The sequence below is a fragment of the Apus apus genome, chromosome 25 (genome assembly GCF_020740795.1).
Source record: "Apus apus isolate bApuApu2 chromosome 25, bApuApu2.pri.cur, whole genome shotgun sequence".
Taxonomy (NCBI): Eukaryota; Metazoa; Chordata; class Aves; order Apodiformes; family Apodidae; genus Apus; species Apus apus.
The window spans coordinates 3,434,206-3,454,835 of NC_067306.1; the positions used below are offsets into that span (position 1 = coordinate 3,434,206).

General features: G+C 58.7%; 1 protein-coding gene across 1 annotated transcript in view; it reads right to left on the minus strand.

The window, feature by feature from the left end:
- Positions 1 to 20,630, minus strand: part of KCNH6 (potassium voltage-gated channel subfamily H member 6) — a 35,249-nt gene that overhangs the window by 3,601 nt on the left and 11,018 nt on the right. The window contains exons 3-14 of the mRNA XM_051640297.1: positions 19,541 to 19,696; positions 16,307 to 16,416; positions 14,242 to 14,554; positions 12,473 to 12,684; positions 7,912 to 8,340; positions 6,747 to 7,146; positions 6,256 to 6,455; positions 3,194 to 3,446; positions 2,565 to 2,758; positions 1,363 to 1,462; positions 847 to 1,125; positions 1 to 181 (exon numbers count right to left, since the gene is read on the minus strand). Coding sequence (XP_051496257.1) covers positions 1 to 181; positions 847 to 1,125; positions 1,363 to 1,462; positions 2,565 to 2,758; positions 3,194 to 3,446; positions 6,256 to 6,455; positions 6,747 to 7,146; positions 7,912 to 8,340; positions 12,473 to 12,684; positions 14,242 to 14,554; positions 16,307 to 16,416; positions 19,541 to 19,696 — 2,827 coding nt within the window. The remainder of the gene's footprint in view (positions 182 to 846; positions 1,126 to 1,362; positions 1,463 to 2,564; positions 2,759 to 3,193; positions 3,447 to 6,255; positions 6,456 to 6,746; positions 7,147 to 7,911; positions 8,341 to 12,472; positions 12,685 to 14,241; positions 14,555 to 16,306; positions 16,417 to 19,540; positions 19,697 to 20,630) is intronic.

The window sequence follows — 20,630 nt, forward strand, 5'->3', positions numbered from 1 at the left end:
CTGCTTAGTTGGGCCTGCAGGAGCTCCAGCCTGGACTCAATCTGCCCTGGTCTGTAGTTGCTTTGCAGGGGGATGTCCTCTGAGCTGTGTACCAAGGACATTTGTTGCAAAGGTTCCAGCTGGGTGTTTGGCCTTCGGTCCTCCCAGAAGGTGAACATGTTGGGAATGTCCACGGGGGTGGCTGGAAGAGGAGAACACATCTCAGCACTTCTGACTTGCCTCCCCCAGCCCCAATGGCATGGAGGTGCTCCAGAGTCCATCACCAAACACGTCCATGGAAAGCCATCACCCAGACATACATGGTGCTCAGGGAGAGTTCATCACCCTAGCACCTGAGGTGCCCATGGAGATCCATCACCCTGGCACCCAAGGTGCTCGTGGACACTCAACATTCTTACAGAAGGCACACAGCATTTCCCCCCTTGGGGCAGCCCCAGGGATCCCTGGGTGCCAGGAGAAACTGCAGGGCACAGGAGGGACAGAGCAGATACTACAGAGGACAAAAGGCAGCAAAGACCACTGCCACGTCCCAGCCATGGACACCAAGGCCAGGTGACACGTCGCATCCATGGGTGCCATGGGGCCTACAGCCCATTCAGCATCCTTCTAGGGCTGGTCTCCAGCTACTTCCATCAATGCCCCGTTCCACCCACTGGCTCCTGCACTGGTGGCACAGCCTCAGTGCTCTGAGGCTGAGTTGAGGGTGTCAGGGCCATGGGGAGGGAAAGAGCACCCTGAGTTGGGGCAGGACATCCTGGGGTGGCTCCCCTCGAATCCACAGGAGCTGCTTGGCTGTGCCTCAGGACAAAGCCTGAGCACCCCTCACCACAGCTGTGGCTGTGCTACCTGTGTAGGACTGGCTGCTCTCTGCCTCCTGCTTGCCGACCTCCGCGCCGGCGCTGACCAGGCTGAGCGTGGGCAGAGCAAAGTCATCCTTTGTGGCCGTGGGGAAGGGCTGAGCTTTTGTAGGGCTGCCAGTCTTGGCCTCGTCGTCACTGGCCTGGGAGCAGGGAGTGGTGCTGCTGCCCAGGTCGTCCCACTGGTCCTTCCTCAGCGGGTCCTGCGGGTTGGTGAGCTCTGAGTAGGTGTGATACTGCTCTGCAGCAGAGATGCCCGTGTCTGGGTCTGTGGGGCGGCACAACAGGTTAATTGGGGAGGACCACACATGGCAGGATCAGCCCCCATCCCCTCGAGGGTGTGTGTAGGGTTGGGGCATCCCGAGGAGAGGGAGGGAAGGCAGCGTGGGTGCCCCCAGGGCGGGGACACGCTCTGCAGGGACAGAGGCACTGGTAGCCTCCCCTGCCTGGGGGCAGTGATGAAGAGCTGATCCTGCTCCCCAGCCCTGCAGGCTGAGGGACTCACCGGGCTTGCTGGGCTGGCACAGGGAGTGCTTGCGCCGGCGCGCCCGCCGGTAGCCGCAGTCGTACTCCTCGCTGAGCGGCGTGCGGGGAACGCTCTCTGCCTGGGGGGAGAGGGGCTGCTCAGCAGGAGGGCCTGCCAGCCATGGGTGCCATGTCCCAGCCATGGCTGCCATGTCCCAGCCATGGCTGCCATGTCCCAGCCGTGGGTGCCATGTCCCAGCCATGGGTGCCATGTCCGAGGCCCAGCCATGGCCACTAAGACCAGCCATGGGTGCCATGTCCCAGCTATGGCCACCAAGACCAGCCATGGATGCCATGTCCCAGCCACGGGTGCCATGTCCCAGCCATGAGTGCCATGTCCCAGCCGTGGGTGCCATGTCCCAGCCATGGATGCCACATCCGAGGCCCAGCCATGGCCACCAAGACCAGCCATGGATGCCATGTCCCAGCCATGGGTGCCATGTCCCAGCTATGGCCACCAAGACCAGCCATGGGTGCCATGTCCCAGCCATGGATGCCATGTCCCAGCCATGGATGCCACATCCGAGGCCCAGCCATGGCCACCAAGACCAGCCATGGATGCCATGTCCCAGCCATGGGTGCCATGTCCCAGCTATGGCCACCAAGACCAGCCATGGGTGCCATGTCCCAGCCATGGATGCCATGTCCCAGCCATGGATGCCATGTCCGAGGCCCAGCCATGGCCACCAAGACCAGCCATGGATGCCGTGTCCCAGCCATGGATGTCATGTTCCACCTATGGTCACCAAGGCACATGCATGGATGTCATGTCCCATACATTGGTGACACGTCACATCCATGGGTGCCATGGGGCCTACAGCCCATTCAGCATCCTTCTAGGGCTGGTCTCCAGCTACTTCCATCAATGCCCCGTTCCACCCACTGGCTCCTGCACTGGTGGCACAGCTCAGAGCATCCTAGATGTTGGCCTCAGTGCTCTGAGGCTGAGTTGAGGGTGTCAGGGCCATGGGGAGGGAAAGAGCACCCTGAGTTGGGGCAGGACATCCTGGGGTGGGACAAGACATAGAAGGGACATGGAGAGTGCCTGGGGAAACATGGCTGCTGGCCAATCCACCACCAAACTGAGTGAGGAGCACCTGTTGGTGTCCTTCCTTCAGCCCTCCCACTTGCCAAATTTAAGGCACTGACCACATCCCTCCCTGGGACAGCCCTGCCACTCACATCTCGCAGGTTGAAGGTGATCTCTAAGTTGCTCCAGAAGTTGTCAGAGAAGGCTGGATACATATCCAAGACTTCCAGCAGGTCCTCCCTCTGGATCTTGTGCAAGTCACAGTAGGTCAGGGCCCTCACGTCGGCGTTGGACTTCCCTGGGCGGGCATAGAGGCTGATGGGCTCCCCAAAGATGTCGTTCTTCCCTGTGCCAACAGACAGTTCGTTAGGGAGAGGTGGGCACCCAGCCCAGTTCCAGATGGCCAGCAGACCTCACTTTGGGGTTTTTGGACGAGGGGATGCCCAGCAACCCTGGCCCTGACTGCAGACACTGGGGATTACACCATGAAAGCCATCACTGATGGGAGACTGAGCCAGGGCAGTGGGTCATCAGTGATGGCTGGAGGCTGCTGAGCCATGTCCTGCTCTCCTCACCCTGGCATCGACCAGATTCCCTGTCCACTGGTGTGAGTGACCAGCTAGAGGTTGAGGAACAGCCTTCCCTTCTCAGGACATGGAGAAGTCCTTCACCCTTCCCCTATCACCCTTTGCCCACTGCCCATCACCCATCACCACTCACCCATCACCCTTCCCAACTTGCCCATCACCCCTGGCCCTCCCAGAAGGAAGGAGTTTTCCACCTAAGATGGCCACCACAATGTCTTCCCGGAGAATCTCGATGGAGCCCCGGGAGATGAAGTAGAGGGTGGTGAGGACATCTCCATAGTGCACCAGGGTGTCTCCGGGAGGCGCGTGGGTGGTCTTGAACTTCATGGCCAGGGCGCGCAGGCAGCCTTTGCTGGCTCCTCGGAAGGCCTTGCAGTTCTGGAGCAGCGTGCGGTTGAGGTGGAGGCAGATGTCTGCCTGCAGGCAGTCAGGGAAACCCTTCAGCACCTGGGAAGAGTGAGGGAGAGCTGCCAACGCTGTCCCCAGGAAGGGGCAGCCCCGGGAGGCTGTGCCACACGAGCCCAGCAAGCCAAAGCTGGGGACATCTTAGAAAGGGGGTGGTTGGTAGGTCAAGGGAGGTTCTCCTCCCTCTCTGTCCTGCCCTGGTGAGGCCACATCTGGAATATTGTGTCCAGTTCTGGGCCCCTCAGTTCCAGAAGGACAGGGAACTGCTTGAGAGAGCCCAGGGCAGAGCCACAGAGATGATGGAGGGAGTGGAACATCTCCCTGATGAGGAAAGGCTGAGGGAGCTGGACTGAGGGGTGACCTCATCCATGTTCACAGACACGTTCAGGGCAGTGTCAGGAGGACAGAGCCAGGCTTTGTTCAGTGATGTCCAGTGACAGGACAAAGGGCAATGGGTGCAAACTGGAACACATGAGGTTCCATGTAAACATCAGAAACAACTTCTTTGCTGTGAGGGTGACAGCGCCCTGGGACAGGCTGCCCAGAGAGGCTGTGGAGTCTCCTTCTCTGGAGACATTCAGAACCTGCCTGGACACGTTCCTGTGTGATGTGCTCTGGGTGATCCTGGCAGGGGGGTTAGATTAGATGATTTTTCGAGGTCCCTTCCAGCCCCTGAGATTCTGTGATTCTGTGATCTTCTGATCTTCCCTTGGTGGACACCTGCCTGCCTGTCCCTGGCTTGTACCACATGCAGCTGGGGATGAGAGCACTCCCAAGCAATTAATAATAATAACCAGATCAATCTATTTATACCCACTGGTGGTATTTCCCCCTTTTTATCTTGATGCCCACTCATCTTGGCTGGATGAGAGCATGAACTGGTAACGAGGTGCTGTCCTAATTAAACAGTACCTGCCTGAATGCCAAGTTGCAGCATGAGCTGGCTGGGTGCAGCAACAGCTAAATATACCCATGGCAAACACCTCACATCCAGCAAAAGCTAAATCTGAAGGTGAAACCAAAGGTAAACCTCCCAGTCCTGGGAAAGCTGCTGCCACTGCTGGCTCATCGTGCCAAGGCAAAATCCACCTGGATTTGGTTTTTTTTTTTTAAAGAGTCATGAAATGGTTTGGTTTGAAAGGACCTTAAAGATCATCTAGATCCAACCCCCTGCATGGGCAGGGACACCTCCCACCAGCCCAGGCTGCTCCAAGCCCCATCCAACCTGCCCTTCAACACTGCCAGGGATGGGGCAGCCACAGCTTCCCTGGGCAACCTGGGCCAGGCTCTCACCACCCTCACAGGGAAGAATTTCCTCCTCATGTCTCACCTCAATCTCCCTCTTCCAGTTTTCATCCATTACCCCTCATCCCATCCCTCTCTGCCCTTGTCCCAAGCCCCTCACCAGCCTTCCTGGAGCCCCTTCAGGCAATGGAAGGTGCTCTAAGGTCTCCCTGGAGCCTTCTCCTCTCCAGGCTGAACACCCCAACTCTCCCAGCCTGTCTCGAGAGCTGCTCCAGCCGTCCCATCATCTTCTTTTGGAGAGCAGCAAATTGCTCTTTGGCCCCCCTTGCTCTCCTCTCACATCCCACTGGTGGCCAAATCTGGGATAGCTGGGCTGGGGTGGCTCATTCCCAGCTCTGTCATGATCTCACAGCTGGCAGCTGTGCCTTAACTTCCCTACTGGGAACCGAGGGGTGGACGAATTGATCGGGCCGTGGGGTGATTGATTCCATGGTGTTGTGTCTCAGCAGCAGGAATCAGTGTGAGTGGTGGCACGTCCAGGCTGCAAGCTCAGCTCATTACAGGGGATTTGTGACCTGGGTTTGCAGTAAGCCAGGAGAACCTGTGCTTGGTAGGGTGCCACGGCTTTGCCACCCATGGCCAGCCCAGGGGGTTTCCTCCATGGGAGAGGTTTCACCCAAGGCTCTCCCAGCAGCAAATCCCCAAATGCTGCCCAGATGTTTAACAAGGCAGCAGCAGCTGAAGGCTGAGAGGTTGAATTCATGCAAATCCATGTCCCAGTAGTGCCCAGGGATGGAGAAGGATCAAGCCTTAGGAAAAAAAAGGAACATGAGCTGGGAATGAGCAGGCTGAGGGCCTGCCCAGCGCTGAGAGACGGGGAATACCAGGTCCCATCTCTCTCCTCACCTCATCCTTTCTCATTCCTCTCTCTGCCTTGCAGCTGGCCAAGCCAGCACAACCGGGACCTGGACCCCTCAGCCGAGTTCCCAGCCCGGGCCTCCCTGGCTTGGCCCCCTCCTCACCCCGCAGCGTCCCGGTGCCATCAGCACAAGCCTCCCCGCGGTGCTCGGAGCCCAGCGCCTCCCCGACGCGGCTCCACCATTGATCCCCCCTTTTGCTAACAAGCACCCGCCTCTCCAGGCTCTAATTAAAATGGATTGAGGTTTATTTAAATGCCCTCCTTTCCCTGCCGCCGAGAGCGGGATGCACTTTGCTTAGCAACCGGCGTGTGGAGAGGAGCTGGATCGATACCGGCTCCGCGGCTCCGCGACACCAGCAGACACCGGCCCGACAGCGCTCGGCGCCGGTGGGGCTCTCAGCTCCTCACCAGCACCAAACCTGCTCTCTTGGCCAAAAAATGCTGTTATGGCCCCCAAAAATACCCTAGGTAGATATGGAGAGATGGACAGACAGAGGGGGAGAAGGAGAAAGGGGCTTGCCAAGGGTGGACAGGCAGACAGGCTCTGTCTTCGGCCTCCCAAGTCTTCTCCTGCCTCCCCTCCACGCTGGTCAAAAGGATGGGAGTGTTTGGGTGGACCAAGAGCTGGAGCGGGGGTCGTTCAGGACAAGGTGCCACGAGGACACGGGGCCTCCCTCCCGTGCTCACCGCGTTCATGTCGATGCCGTTGGTGTAGGACCAGGCGTGCTGGAAATACTCCTCCAGGCGCTGGCGCAGGGGGTTGGGGATCTGGTGGAAGCGGATGAACTCCTTCACCCGCAGCATCTGCGTGTGGTAGCGCGCGGTGCCCGAGTACAGGCGCTGGATGATGGCCGAGACGTTGCCGAAGATGCTGGCGTACATCAGAGCTGCAACGAGAGGGGAGGACTCAGCAGGACACCCAGCTACCTCAGACCTGGAACCAGCAGATCGCCAAACCCCCTATCTACCACGGCCCTCAAACCAGTGGCTTTCTGAAATCCCCATTTCTATCTGCCTCCCCGTCCATTTGTCTGTGCAGAAGAGGCACAGGCAGAGGGAGATGCTCTCTTAAAACCCCACATGGTACAGCTGGCAGGTCTATCCCTGTTTCTCCCCAGAGCAGCCCCCTCAACCCCCAAGGCAGGGATGGGGACAGCGGGACACGCAAGGGCACTCACAGCCAATAAGCATCACACAGATGGAGAAGATCTTCTCAGAGTTGGTGTTGGGTGAGACGTTGCCGAAGCCCACGCTGGTGAGGCTGCTGAAGGTGAAGTAGAGGGCAGTGACGTATTTATCCTTGATGGATGGCCCGGAGGAGAGGTCGCTGTCGTTGTAGCGCTTGCCGATCTGGTCGCCCAGGTTGTCCAGCCAGCCAATCTTGTGCTCCATGTAGGGCCTCTCCACGTTGCCGATGGCGTACCAGATGCAGGCCAGCCAGTGGGCGATCAGGGCGAAGGTGCACATGAGCAGGAAGAGCACAGCTGCTCCATACTCGGAATAGCGATCCAGCTTCCGGGCCACCCGGACCAGGCGCAGCAGCCGGGCGGTCTTCAGGAGGCCGATCAGGGTGGTGGTCTGCAGGGGACAGGTGAAAAATCTTAGAGACAAGCAAGGGATAAATCTGGCCAAAGGAATGTCTCCAGCCTGACAGTGCTCCCTTTGAAGGATGAAAAAGCATTTCCAGGGCATGAATCAACTTGTCCCGGAGGTGAGCTCGGAAACAGGTTACATGAAACGTGCCACAGAAAGGGCAGTTTCCCTCTCTGCTGACCAGAAAGGGAACAAGCCCTGAGATTACAGGTGACCAAGTGAGAAGAGCCAAGGCCAACACCGTGGTTCTTGATGGGTCCTCACCTTGCCAACTGTTGCTCCCAAACCAGCTGCCTTTCACCCCACCCCACAGGCTCTCGGCTGAGGTGGGGCCTCCAGGTAGCCCAGTTATCCCAGGGCCATCCCACTGCCAACATTTTGAGGCTGGCTGGCGATACGACCCCAAATTTAGCCTCAACGGCATGTGGGGCCAGCCCCCAAACTGAGCTCCCAGCCTTGTCTGCTGGGTCAGCCCTGGTGAGGGGAGCAGGTGCAGTTAGACACTATCTCAGCACATGCAGGAGGGTCTGTCTGACCTACTAAATAACATTCCAGGTCTCAGCTGCTTAATAAAAATGAGTAATAATGTCCTTGCCCATCCCTCTGACTAACCACCCTCCTCCTTGCAGATCTGGCCATCCACTGCTTCCATCAAGCCATCCCTCTCCCTCTCTCCCTCTCCCAAGCATCCCCACCCATCCATGCGTCCCCTCCCTCCTGTCCTGATGAACCTCCAGGTGGTGCCTGTACCTCATCAGAGCCAGAGCGGAAGATGAGCAGGTCAAAGGGGATGGCGGCGACCATGTCAATGAGGAACCATCCCTTGAAGTAGTGGATGGCAATCTTGCCAGGGTGGCTCACCACCTCGTCGTTGATGTTGACGTAGGTGGTGCGGAAATTGATGACAATGTCCACAATGAACATGATATCCACGATGAGGTCGATGATGTTGAGCGGGTCGCAGGTGTAGCTGCAGTCCCAGTGCTTCTCCTCCACCTGCTCCTCGTTGAGCAAGAAGGCGGCTGAGTAAGGGGTGAAGACGGCTGTGTAGATGACCAGCAGAAGGATGAGCCAGTCCCACACGGCCTTGAAGGGACTGTAGTGCAGGATGGTCCATCGGTGGATGCGTGGTGCCTGCAGCTTGTACTCAGGAAGGACATCAGCACCCAGGGACAGCACCTGCCAGGAGATGGGTGTGAGGAGGAGGGGAGACCAGGAGCAAGGTAGGGCAGTGAGGAGCACTCAGTGGGTTTCCTACACCCTTTTCACCTTAATGTGTTTGTCCAGGAGGCCGCAAGGTGAGTTGCACACCCTGGCTGACAACAAGGTCTGCTCAGCTTCCTGTCCATCTCTAATGGCCACAGCACCCTTGGAGCAAGTGCTTAATCACCTTATGCCTTTCAGATCCTACCATGCTGGCCAGGAGGAAAGTGCCTTCCATGCCTCCTTGTGCCTTCAGCTCTGTGCCACCAGCCCAGGAGCTGCTGGATGTCCCTGGCGCAGGGCCCTGGGGACAGCAAGCCTGGCTGTACCATGGCCTGGCCCCGAAGGTGATGGCATGTTAAGCATCTCACAAGCCTTGCACGGTGCCTTTCTTGACCCCAGCAGGGACCTTCCCCTTGATGTCATCCTCCAAGCAGAGGGGACAGCTTAGGCCACCCTCAGCTAAGCTTGGCTTCGGGCAATTCCCACTTCCCATCGGAGCATCCCCAGGGAGAGGTGACCTGTGGCCACCAACGTGCAAACACCATCTCATGCGTGCAGGCAACCTCCCACACTGTCATGTGTCCCTCAGTCTGTCTGCCCTCATGGATGCACGCTCCCACGGCACCAGTGGGTCCCCACATGTCCCAGTTTCCCCCTCCAGGACCAATGCCAGCTCCTGGTGGGCTCTGCAGCCACCCTGGGGACACAATGCAAGGCGCCGGGGACCAGGAGGGCTGGGGCTGTCCTGCTCTGGGTGCTGAGAGATGGTGGCATCGAGGGGCTTATTTGGAGCTGGGGGCAGATGGATCCTCCCTGCCTGCCCCTGCCGCTCTGTTGTCCCAGGGGTGACCCCAAGGTGCTGGCCACCAATGCCACCTGCAGAGGAGGGTGAGGGCCACCTCAGTGCCCTCTTGCAGCACTGAGCCCCCAGCTAGAAGGGTGTTTTTTGCCTGGCTGGGAGGGAGAGAAGAGGAGGCTCCACACGCCCCCAGGCCACGGTGGTGGGCACCCCCACGGTGATGGGCACCACCACGATTCTGGCAACAGAGTCTGGAGGAGGAGGGCCTGATCCTTCCTGCCCAAGAGCTCCCCAGGGGCTCCTTGGTCCTGCAACCCACAGGTCCCCACCACGAGCGGCTGCTCCCACATCCCACTGACCCTTGGGGACATCGCTGTGTGTCCCTCACCCTGGGGGGTGCCCCCCTCGCTCCTCCCCCCCCCCACCCCCCCACCCCGGGGATCCTACCTGCCTGCAGCTCGCCCGGCGCCCCAGGCGGCAGCTGACCCTCGAAGTCCGGGTGTCCACCATGGGGGTCCCCAGCCCCTCGCGCCCAGGCAGCAGCGAGCGGCGCGGCGGGCACAGCTCGGGGGTCGGGGCATCGCCCGCGCAGCCACGCGCGCTCTCGGCCGGGCGGGCACGGGACATGCGGCTGCCAAGGGCGTTCGGGAGCCTGGCCCGGGTTAATCAAACCCGATCGATGCTGCTGGTCCCCCCCCCCCGTAGGGACGGGAGCCACCAATGGGGCAGCGGGAGGCACCGACGTGGCGGGTGGATGGAGAGGGGAGGGGTTGGAAAAAGTGACCCGAGGGCGATCGTTGTGGAAGGGGAACGAGGCACCGGCTGGGCCCGGGGACCGGAGCCCGGGGAAGGGGACGAGGTGACGCCGGTAAAACGCTTGAGCCCAAAGCCCAGACGTGTCCAGCAAGACCCCAAGCTCCTACACCTTATGTCTGGGAAACCCAGCAAGGCTGCCACCCTGTTGGCAATGGTGGCAGGTGCCCTTAGATGTATTTTGTACATCCTGCCTCTCCCGGGCCTCAGTTTCCCCAGCTGCCCTCCTAGCCAGCCTGGCTGGGGGCAGCTCCACGGGGTCAGTCCTGGATTTAAGCCCCCAAATGCTGCTCCCCTCACTGGGACACCTGCCCTGTCCCCTTGTCCCTGCTCCTGGTGCCCAGTTATTGCAGCTGAAGCCAGAGCAGGTCGAGCCCTCTTGCTCTCCAGGCAGGAACTGATAACAACCCACAACCCCAAAGATTTGAGGCAGAAAAAGGAAAAGAAACAACCCCCCAAAAGCACATCCAGACCAACGCAGAGCCAGGGAGCAGCTGCAGCCTTGTCCCCCTCTGCCCTTCAGGTGCAGGTGGCACCCTTGGGTGGCCCCAGAAGTCTCTGTGGGTGGCAGTGCTGGGTGCCCCCCGTGGGGACCCTGCTGGGTGCCCCTTCCCCCTGCACTTACTGGCTTACAGCTCATGGTGCAGGCTCATGCTGTGGGTGCTGGGTGGTCGGCAGCAAGGAAGCCACGGAAAGGAGAAGGAGAATGAGGAGGAGGAGCAGGGAGCAGGGTGTGTGCAGGCTGTGGGTGACTGGGGGAGGCTCCCATGGCCCTGGCTCCCCCAGGCTGTGGCTCATGCCCTGCGGGGCCCAGCAGCCACACGCCTCCCTCCTCCCTTGCCCTGTGCTGGCAAGGGGGGGTCACACCAGAGCCACCAGGAGACCCTCAGGCACAAGGGACTGGGCAGGATCAGGCCCACGGTGCTGGCTGCAAGCAGGCACTGACCCACTGTCCATCCCAGCACGTGTCCTGACACAGCTCAGCCCCCAGCCCTGTCCCCAGCACCATCCTGCCAGGCTTCACCACCACCCGCTGCCCGCGGGGTGGTTTGGGGGGGTTGGGAGAGGTGCCACTTATGTGATGATACCCCAGCCTGGTGGCACCGACCCCCAGCATCCCTGTGTGCCTCCAGCCATGCCCTGGAGCTGCAGCTGAGCCTGGCACATTCATTACACTTGTGACCTGCCCTCCCTGCCTGCTCGCTGAGGGGCCAGACCACCCTGACCAGCCTGGCTCTGCCTCTCTGTGCCCACCAGCCGGTACTTTAAGAGCTGTTAGTGGCATCTTCCTGCTGCCTCTGTCTCCCCCAGGGATTGTTCAGCAGCCGGGAGCAGGGAGCTGGGGCTTGGCAGGAGGCACAGGGGATATCAGGGTGAGGACAGGCAGGACACCTGGGTCCCTTGAGGCCACGGGGAGATGTAGTGGGGAGGAGAGGTCCATCCTATTGTGTCCCTTCCTGGTCCATCCTATCCCACCCCATCCTGCCTGGAGATTTAAGGTGAAGGGAAGCTTGACCTCTGTGGGTGTCCCAGAGCTGCACCCCGGGGCCCTGCAGCCACCACCCATCAGTTCCAACCCCATCACCCCACCACCACCTAATGACCCTGCATCGAGTGGCCAGTGCCAGTGTCACCCCAGCACACAGCAGTGCTCCCCAGGGTGTGGGTGTCCCTTGGGTGTCCCCTGTGATGAGGAGAGGGGCTGCTTGCTATCCAGGAGGAAAACCCCACCAAGCATTCCTCTCTTATGGAACAAACTGACAAGCCCAGAGGTTTTTCTGGGCTCAGTTGGCTGCGTTTTCATTAAATTGACCCTCAGCTGCTGCTGGCAGTGGTGGGAGGTGCCCTTAGCTGTATTTTGTACATCCTGCCCCTCCCGTGCCTCAGTTTCCCCCTGGCAAGAGCTCCTTGCTCGGGATTGAAGGACACAGCAGCACCTCTCACACACACTGACATCCGTGTGTCCCTCACGGTGACAGCGCACACACGTGTGTGTGACAGGGCAGTGCCACACGTGTTGGTGACAGTGCAGTGCCACCTGCTGTCTCCCAGGAGATCCTGTGGGCCTCGGGGTGGCCACCCATGCTCTGGGCCTGGGGATCCCATCCCTGGGGGCTCCATCCCTGGCATCGGGGGGGCAGGGAACTGTGGCCAGAGCCTCCCCCCCAAATGCAGCCACACGCACACACAAACCTGCTCACGTCTGTGTCCCCTTCAAGGCCACTGTGACACTACGAGCAGTTCATGCTGATGTTCCCCAGCCACAAATTACCAGAAATACCATTTTTTGGGGGGAGAAGAGCATTTCAACCATTCAGAGGAAGAGGTAAAAATCAAACCCAGGGATGCTGGCATTCCCTTGGATGGAAACTCCAGGTGTCACTGTCTTCTCTCCTCCTCTCCTTCAAAAGCCACAGGAATGGCTGTGGCCATATCCTGGTGGCAGCACCACCACCCTGCCCCTGCCTTGGTGGCCTCCCACTGCCCACATACCTGTGTGACCTTCTCGGTGACGTTCTGGGTGCGCTCCACCACCTTGTGGGGTGCGATGATCTCGATCTCGGTGGTGGAGCCCGGGCGGTGCTTCTCAAGGTTGAACTCCACAAAGTTGAGCGTGAACTGAGGGATCTGGCTGATGGTCCTGTACTTCATGAGGTCTGAGTCCGAGGTGGAGTTTGGAGGGTTGAGTTTGACGTGGGAAGCCTCTGAAAGAGGATGGAGAGGAGCGTTGAGAAGGGCAGTGGGAGCATGAGTCGATCTGCAGAGCCCTGACCTTGCTGTAGGATATTCAGGACCTTGGGACCTCCACAAAGTGCCACCAGAAGGTACCAATATCTGCCTTGGTTTCTTTGGGGTGGCTCAGACATGGGATGCCCAACCTGATATGCCTGAGAGGGGGCTGCTTTTCAGGCATGTCACCCATCTTTTCACCATTAAACTTCCCCTGGGGGCTCAGACCAGCTGTTAAAATACAGAGGGACCCAATATTCTTTCATACCCCTGAAGGTTGTGGCAGTTTGGGGACCAGCCCCAGTGAGACCCACCAGGGAGAGATACCAAAACTGGTGTAAAAACAGGTGAAGGAGGAGGTGGGTCTTCTCCACCCTTACATGCTTCAGCCTGACCCACATAGCTCCTGAGTTGCTGTCTTGTTTTTTGGCCACCAAACTCAGCCAGGAGCTGGATGATGTCCCTACTTGGAAGCATCCTGCATCCCCAGGCTCCATGTAGGGAGCTCAGAGCTTTCTCTTGAAGAAGAGCTGTAGTGGGGCTGGATCCCAGCAGTTTTCTCTGAGGACTTGGGAACCTGCCTCTCTGGGTCACCTCAGTGCAGGACCATGGAGGAAGCCCCAGAGGTGGTCAGTTCCATGGTCAGGCTTGTGATAATGTGCAGTCAGGGAAGAGAGCATGTACCCACACCCAGGGCTTCAGGAACATCCCCAAGCTCCATAACCAGTGTGTCCCGACCTCTCTACCTCCTGCAGGCAGGGCAGGGTTGTATTTTCAGGTTTTTACCCCTTCTGTCCTTTGGACTCTGACATTGACCCAAAAGGTGTCACGAGCAGGAGGTGTCTGAAGACATTGTGAAGGCGCCAAGTTAGCACCAACCATCCTGCTGCCACCCTTCTCCTCCCTGCTCATTCCCCTTCCCTCCTCCAACGTTGTGTCCTCCCCATGAGGGTCCATAACCTGTGACTTTTTGAGGATCAGGATTCCTCACCCCATTTTGTCCAGACACCACGGACTGATCTCTCTCCATCCCCAGTTCCTGAGGCTTCTCTTGCCTGACCTCCGTCTTATTTGTCATCATCTCTCTCACAAGAACAAGAGGTCTGGACACGAACACCAGGGTGGAGATATGGTTCCTCCAGCCCTACAGAGTGGCCTGGCCAATACCTCATCCACCTCCAACACATGGACTCAGCTCATATCGCACACGCCTGCAGACCCCTTCCCTCCCTCCTGGGGAGGTGGGACAGCATCAGGATACCCCTCAATGTGGGGCAGCCAAACACAACCTCACGCCACCTCACACCTCGTGCACAACACCACGGATGGCTCCACCCAAAGAGCAGGACCTGCCGACACAGGGAATCGCATGGAGACCAGCAAGTTTTGGGGAGAAGACCTCAGCTTATCTCCACTTTGCAAAGGGAAAAGCAGTGCAGGGTAAGAGACCTCCCCCCCGAGCCACGCCGGGGCCGTCGCCCAGGACCGTGGCTCCCGCAGTAGGACCGACACCTCCGGGGTTATTCCCCTACCTGAGTTTGCCCTCCTTTCCCTGAATTTTCTCTGGAACTCAGACCTCGCAGCCTCAAAGTTGTCCAAGGAGGAGACCCTGCGGAGGCTGTGGAAGCTGCCCCCGGGGCGAGACCGAAAGAAACCCCAGGCAGAGAACGACCCTCGTGGGCCCAGCGAGGGAGGCTCTTGTTTCGGGGACGAGTGTTGTAGGGTGGGGTCGGCCTCCAGGCTCGGCCTCCGCTCCTTTTCCAGGAGGGATTCGATCTCTGACTGCACACAGTTCTCCTTGGACGATGTCTTCAAGTCCCTCAAAATCAGGGAGTCACCACCAGGCTTTAAGACAGCCGGGAGAAAGCGTTTTATTAGAAGGAGCCCTCGCGGGCTGGGGGGGAAGGAGAGGGAGCCGGGGGAGGTTAGAGGAGGGGCAGAGGGGCTGGGAAGCGCTGCGGTTCCTGAGGTCACCTCCGGCTGGGACCTGGACCTGGAGGACTTGGCAGCTCCTACCTCCTGCCAGCTCCTGCTGCAGGCTGGGGGGCTGCGGGGTGGTTTGCAAGGCGATGCTGAGCAGCTGGGAAGCAAGCCAGAGCAAGAGGAGAAGAGGAGAGCCTGGGGATTGGCTTCCTTGGAGTACCTGCCTTGCTCTTCTCCAGGGTGTCCCTGTGTCCCACTGCTGGACCTGCCCTTCCCTCACCCACTGCAAGAGCTCAGGCCACCACCAAGGGTCGGTGACCAGGGACCCTGTGCTGGTGTCTCTGGGAGATGATGTGCTCTGCACTAGGAAGAACTGGAGGAGCTGCTGGGCTATGTGTGATCCTCCCTCTCCTACATCACCCCTTGGCTGTTGCTAAACATTTTTCCCTGGAGACCTATAGAGTTTTCAGCCTTTAACGGCTTCTGCAATGGGGGGCAGGAACCTATGGGTCTATACCCAGACCAGTCACACCTATGGGAGGGATTGGGCTTCTGTGTCTGTGTCCAAGGCACGTTGTGATACTTCTCACCATCCCTAAGGATCTTATTGCAGGTTTTAGGATGGGGTTGCCATCTGCTGAGCTGCCCTGACTTGGACCAGGCTCCACCAAAGTGGTGGGTCATCAGGTTGTCCTCAATGCACACCCTCCACGTGTGTACAACTGCAACACTGCAGTGCCCCATGCAGCTGCACCTGGGGGTACCCAGAGCCTTCAGCAGCGCTGGTGTCTGTGCGAGGGACAGCCCCAGACATCTGATAATGCTACAGATGTCTTCCACTTGCCATAAGCACAACCTCTGAGAAGACAGGCACCTTTCACCTCATGGTATCTGTAATTTTGGGGAGCAGCTTCACCCAGGCTGTGCGGACACACGCGGCAGAGCGAGAACCTGGCGCCTGGGGATGCGTTAGCAGAGCAAAAGCCTCGGGCCCACAGCCCCGTGCCTCAAGCTGCAGCCTTTCAGAAACCAACACGTCTTTGCCCGGAGGTACCTTGAGCACTTTTGAGAGTCAAGAAGCCACCAAGACCAAGCAGTCTCTAAAGAGGTCCCACCAACACCTTTACAATCTTGCTGTGTCAGCAATGACCGCCTCGCCCTCCACCATGGACAGCAGAGCTTGGCGGAAGGACCGAGCCAGAGCTGCCTGCACTGCCCGTCCCTTGCCAGGATAACGTGGGGAACGTGCCCATTCGAGGTCTGCCTGCAACTCCCTGCCAGTCCCTGCTCAGACCAGACCTGCTTCAGCATCCTGCAGTCACCAGCAAGTCCCCTTCACGGAGACAACTCCCTGGAGCTCCACCATCCAGACAACTTGCGCTACGGAGCCAGACCTTCCTCCCAGCTCCGGCGCATCTCCCGCTCCCCTGGCCAGCCCTGGGAGGTCCCTGTGGAGCAGCACCATCTAGCTCTGTCCCATGCCACCAAAGCACCACCGCTCACCACCAGCCCTCGCCGGGGCCAGTGCCCAGCGCGGACCCAGCGCCGGAGCCTTTCCCGCCGGATACGGCCCAAGCCACAGCAGCCGAGGGGGAGCGGGATGGGAAGAGCAGAGGAAGAGCACCAGGACCTGGCCTGAGGCACGGGCTGACATCAGACAAAGGCTGCGGTTACCTTTCCATAGTCAATGGCTACTCCATCAAACTCACTGGTGGGCAGAGATTTCCGCTGGGTTTTGAGTCGCCGCAGGGACGGGAGACTAAACTTCAAACTCCTACCTTCACCTTGTTAAAAAAAACAAACAAACAAAAAAAAAGACAAAACAAAACACAAGAGAGACAGATGTAACCTAGCTGCACGTGACGGCTGGGGCGAGGGGGGCGGTGGCAGGGGAAGAGGCTACAGAGAATTTTTGGTGGCTCTGGGGGACGTGGCTGCTGTGTGGCTCTTCCTCCTCCAACACGCTGGCTGCTCCCGCGCCATCGCGGCTCAAGGCAAACCCTGACCTGGGCAGAAGGCACCACTGGGAAGGGAGGAGAGTCCCTGATGACCATGGATGCAAGACAGGCAAGGTGCAGAGCATCCCCAAGCTGGTTAAAGAACTTCAAGCCACTTAAGGGATTGGGAGCTGGAGGAAATCGAGCCTCTAAATCTCCTTGGTGGGACTCAGGGGGGAAAAAAAAACCAAACCACTCAAGAGATGGCAAGTTAGCAAAGCATGAAAAAAAGTGGTTGTGGCAATTTTGTCCCTGGAGCTCTTCTGGATTTTAGGTGGGGGGCACTGGATTGAAGAGGGGGATCCCTTGCTGTCATCCCAAGGGACCAGGAAACCACCTTGACAGAGCCTGGGACTGAGGCAAGGGCAGCTGGGGCTGCAAGGAGCTGGGAAGGGGTTGAGGAGAGGAAGGGGCCAGAGGTGGGGAGGAACCAGCAGTGCCCACAGCGGGACCCACTGCCCCTGGTCGTGACACCCTGTACAAAGTCACTCGTCCTCTTCTAGTGCTGGAAGAAGAAAAGCAGTTGCCTTCCTCTGCACACCAGTGAGCCAAGGACCAGGCCCTGCAGCTGCCCACGGCCGTGGAGTTAAAGATTGAGACAGAAAACACGCACGAGACCTGGGCTGGTGCCAGCAGCTCCAGCTGCTCCACGCTCCCCGGCGCTGGAGTGGGAACATCGAGCAATGCTCCTTGGGATGCACAGTATCCACCAGGCAGGAAACCATAGAATCATGGAATGGTTTGAGTTGGAAGGGACCTTAAAGATTCCAACCAGTTCCAACCCCCTGCATGGGCAGGGACACCTCCCACCAGCCCAGGTTGCTCCAAGCCCCATCCAACCTGCCCTTCAACACTGCCAGGGATGGGGCAGCCACAGCTTCCCTGAGCAACCTGGGCCAGGGTCTCACCACCCTCACACTCAAGAATTCCCTCCTCATGTCTCACCTCAATCTCCCTCTTCCAGTTTTCATCCATCCCCCTCATCCCATCCCTCCCTGCCCTTGTCCCAAGTCCCTCCCCAGCTTTCCTGGAGCCCCTTCAGGCACTGGAAGCTGCTCTAAGGTCTCCCTGGAGCCTTCTCTTCTCCAGGCTGAACACCCCAACTCCCCCAGCCTGGCTCCAGAGCAGAGCTGCTCCAGCCCTTGGATCATCTCCGTGGCCTACTCTGGACTCACTCCAACAGCTCCATGGCCTTCCTGTCTGGGGGGTCCAGAAGCAAAGTTCAGATTTCTTTATAGTCCAGAACTGCTCATAAAGACGCATCTTTCTTTTTTTTTTTTCATCAGAAAGAGAAAAGTTGTCAATTTAGTTTCAGTTCCTGAGTTTGGGCTTGTTTCTCTTGCGTACAAGAGAGTCATCAGGTCCCCTTGGTATTTGGGTGCCTTTCACAGCTGAACGTGCACCTTGTGGTGAGGAGGGATGGGGTAGGGATGTGTCATGTGTTGGGACATCCTGAGAGTGGAGGGGTCTGTGTTTGGGGTGTCCTGGGCAACCTGTGCCTGGAGGTTAACTGGTACTACAGCAATACATCAGAAATATGTCTCACTGTTCACAGCCACAGGAACACAGGCACAGGGTGTGTATATGTCCCACACATATGTCCCTGGGTCCCCTGTGTGTTCCTCTGCCCTGAGGAGACACAAACCCCAGCACCACAAACAGCATCTCCCCTGGGACCTGCTGCTACACACACAAACACCTCAACGGCTCCGGGATCTGTTGATGCACCCAGTGTGAACAAATCCAAACTCACGTCACCACAGCAATGCCGTGTGAAGGGGCCCTGTCAGTCCCTCTGAGGGTCCCCGTCGGTCCCTAAGGGCCCCCATTGGTCCCTAAGGGTCCCCATTGGTCATTAAGAGTCCCTGTTGGTCCCTGATGTGGCCCTGTCCCTGGAGCTGGTCCCGGTCCTGCTGTCCCACCCCACATCGGGACAGACCCAGGGCTGCTCCCACAGCTTTACTGTGAGCCTTGCCCAAAGGTTCCTTAGAGTGACCCACATCCCCAGGGAGTGTTTCCATGGAGACAGATGTAGGATTATCTCCCTGCCTCAAATACAGGTGAGTGGCACCAAGGAGTGTGTAACAGGAGGATATTCAGGAGCTACAACTCTTCAAACCGAGGGCAGGACTAACATCTGCATCCCTGGGGATCCACATCCCCTTGAGAGCCTCAGCATGGCTCCCCTTTGATCCAACCTTCCCAAAAAAGGGAGTTTGAATTTCCCACTGCTTCCCAAAGCCCCACAAAACCCCGGGATGAGCCCAGGACAGTGGGGATCAGCCCAAAGCTGGGGCAGGCTCAGAGCCACCCCAGCACAACCCTCCTTGTGACATTCTCCTGAGGTGATGTCCCCATAGCACAGCCCTGCTGGTGGTGACACTGGTTATCCCCTGGTCCTCCTGGTGACCCCACAAATGGGTCCTGCCCCCTACCAGCACCTCCTGCCCCGGCCAAGATGGTGGTGCAGCCAGGCAGGAGGGGCCAAAAGTGCTGTTGGAAAAACCTCCCAGCATTAAATCTGGGAGGTGTGGAGGGGCTTGATGGCTCCACTGGCCTCGAGATGCCCTCACCTTAAGAATGTCCCATCCCAGGGGGGTCAGTCCCCATCCCTGTCCCCTGGACGCTGGGGGTTCAGGAGGGATGTGCAGGCAGGTCTGGACACGAGCCCTTTTCCCACCTGGATGGTGCTTGGCCAGATCAGTCCCCAAGCCAGCAGAGCTGCGGGTGTGCAGGAGCACAAACCTCTGCTCCTGGGCACCCTGTGGGGCTCAGCCCCAGGGCGCAGAATCCTGCCCTGCTGCCACCTTCAGCCTCCACAACCTCCCCGGCAGAAAACCACGGGACGGGGACAGCCCCGAGGGTGCTGGTTGCCTTCCCATCCATCCCCACCAGCCCTGGGGACACTCACCTCCACGCCAGCTCTGCGACAGCCGCCGGTGCAGGCTCCGGCTGCCCCTCTTGGCCATCAGCTGGGCCAGGTCCTCGAAGTTGAGGATGAACATGATGACAACTCCATCCTCATTCTTCACCGGCACCACGTCCACCAGGCACCGGAAACACGAGGCTGCGAGCAGAGACAGGCTGAGGGGGGACACACACACACCTCCCCACCCTTCCCACCCCCCAGCACAAAACATTTTTGGCATGAAAGGATTTTTTTAAGGCCTGCTGATGGGGAACTGCAGGATTTGGAAGCTGATCCAAGCCCTGGGGAAGGGCTGTATCTCTGCAGTGTCCCAGCTCACACCGGTTGCATCTTGCCTCTTTTGTCACAGTCACTTATACTAATGTGCTTCAGAGCAGCAATTAAAGAGTAGGTGATTAAGAACTCAGAATGCCCAGGTAGTGGTTTAACCTCATTAAGCATGCTGCTTGTAATCATGTCATAGCTAATTGGCTTGCAATTGCCAGGCAGGTTTTGGGGACTGACTCCAGCCACCTCGTGTCCTGGATGGGGACAATAGGGGTGAGTCTGACCACGTGTTCCTCCTAGTCCCAGGACATGGTGGATTTGGTGTGATGGTCCCCAGGGACATCTCTTACAGGGTCTGGCATGGAGTGCTCAGAAGCAGGCTCATCTTACTCCTGTCATGGGGAAACTGAGGCACGGGGGGAACAAGGACTGGCTCTGTGTCCTGGGAGCAAGGGGGGCTGTGGGGAGGATCCCAGGCATGACCACAGGGCATGAGGCTGTGTGGATTTGCCTGTTTGATGCCAGCTTGACCCCATGTGCTGGCTGTTTGCAATTCAGGGCTCCCAAAACTACCTACAGACCTTTCCCAAAGCAGCCAATGGAGGATAGAGGGGGTTCCCACCTCCCTTGCTGGCTTCATTCCTCCTAAAATCCTTAAAAAACCCTACCCCAAGGTACAACCACTGCTTGGCCCTTCCTTGACCTGTCTCCTGTTGCTTTGGCATAGGTGGGAGAAGACACCCCCCCCCAAGCCACAACCTTGGACCCTCCCTGGACTCCTACTCCAAAACTCCCAGAAATGATG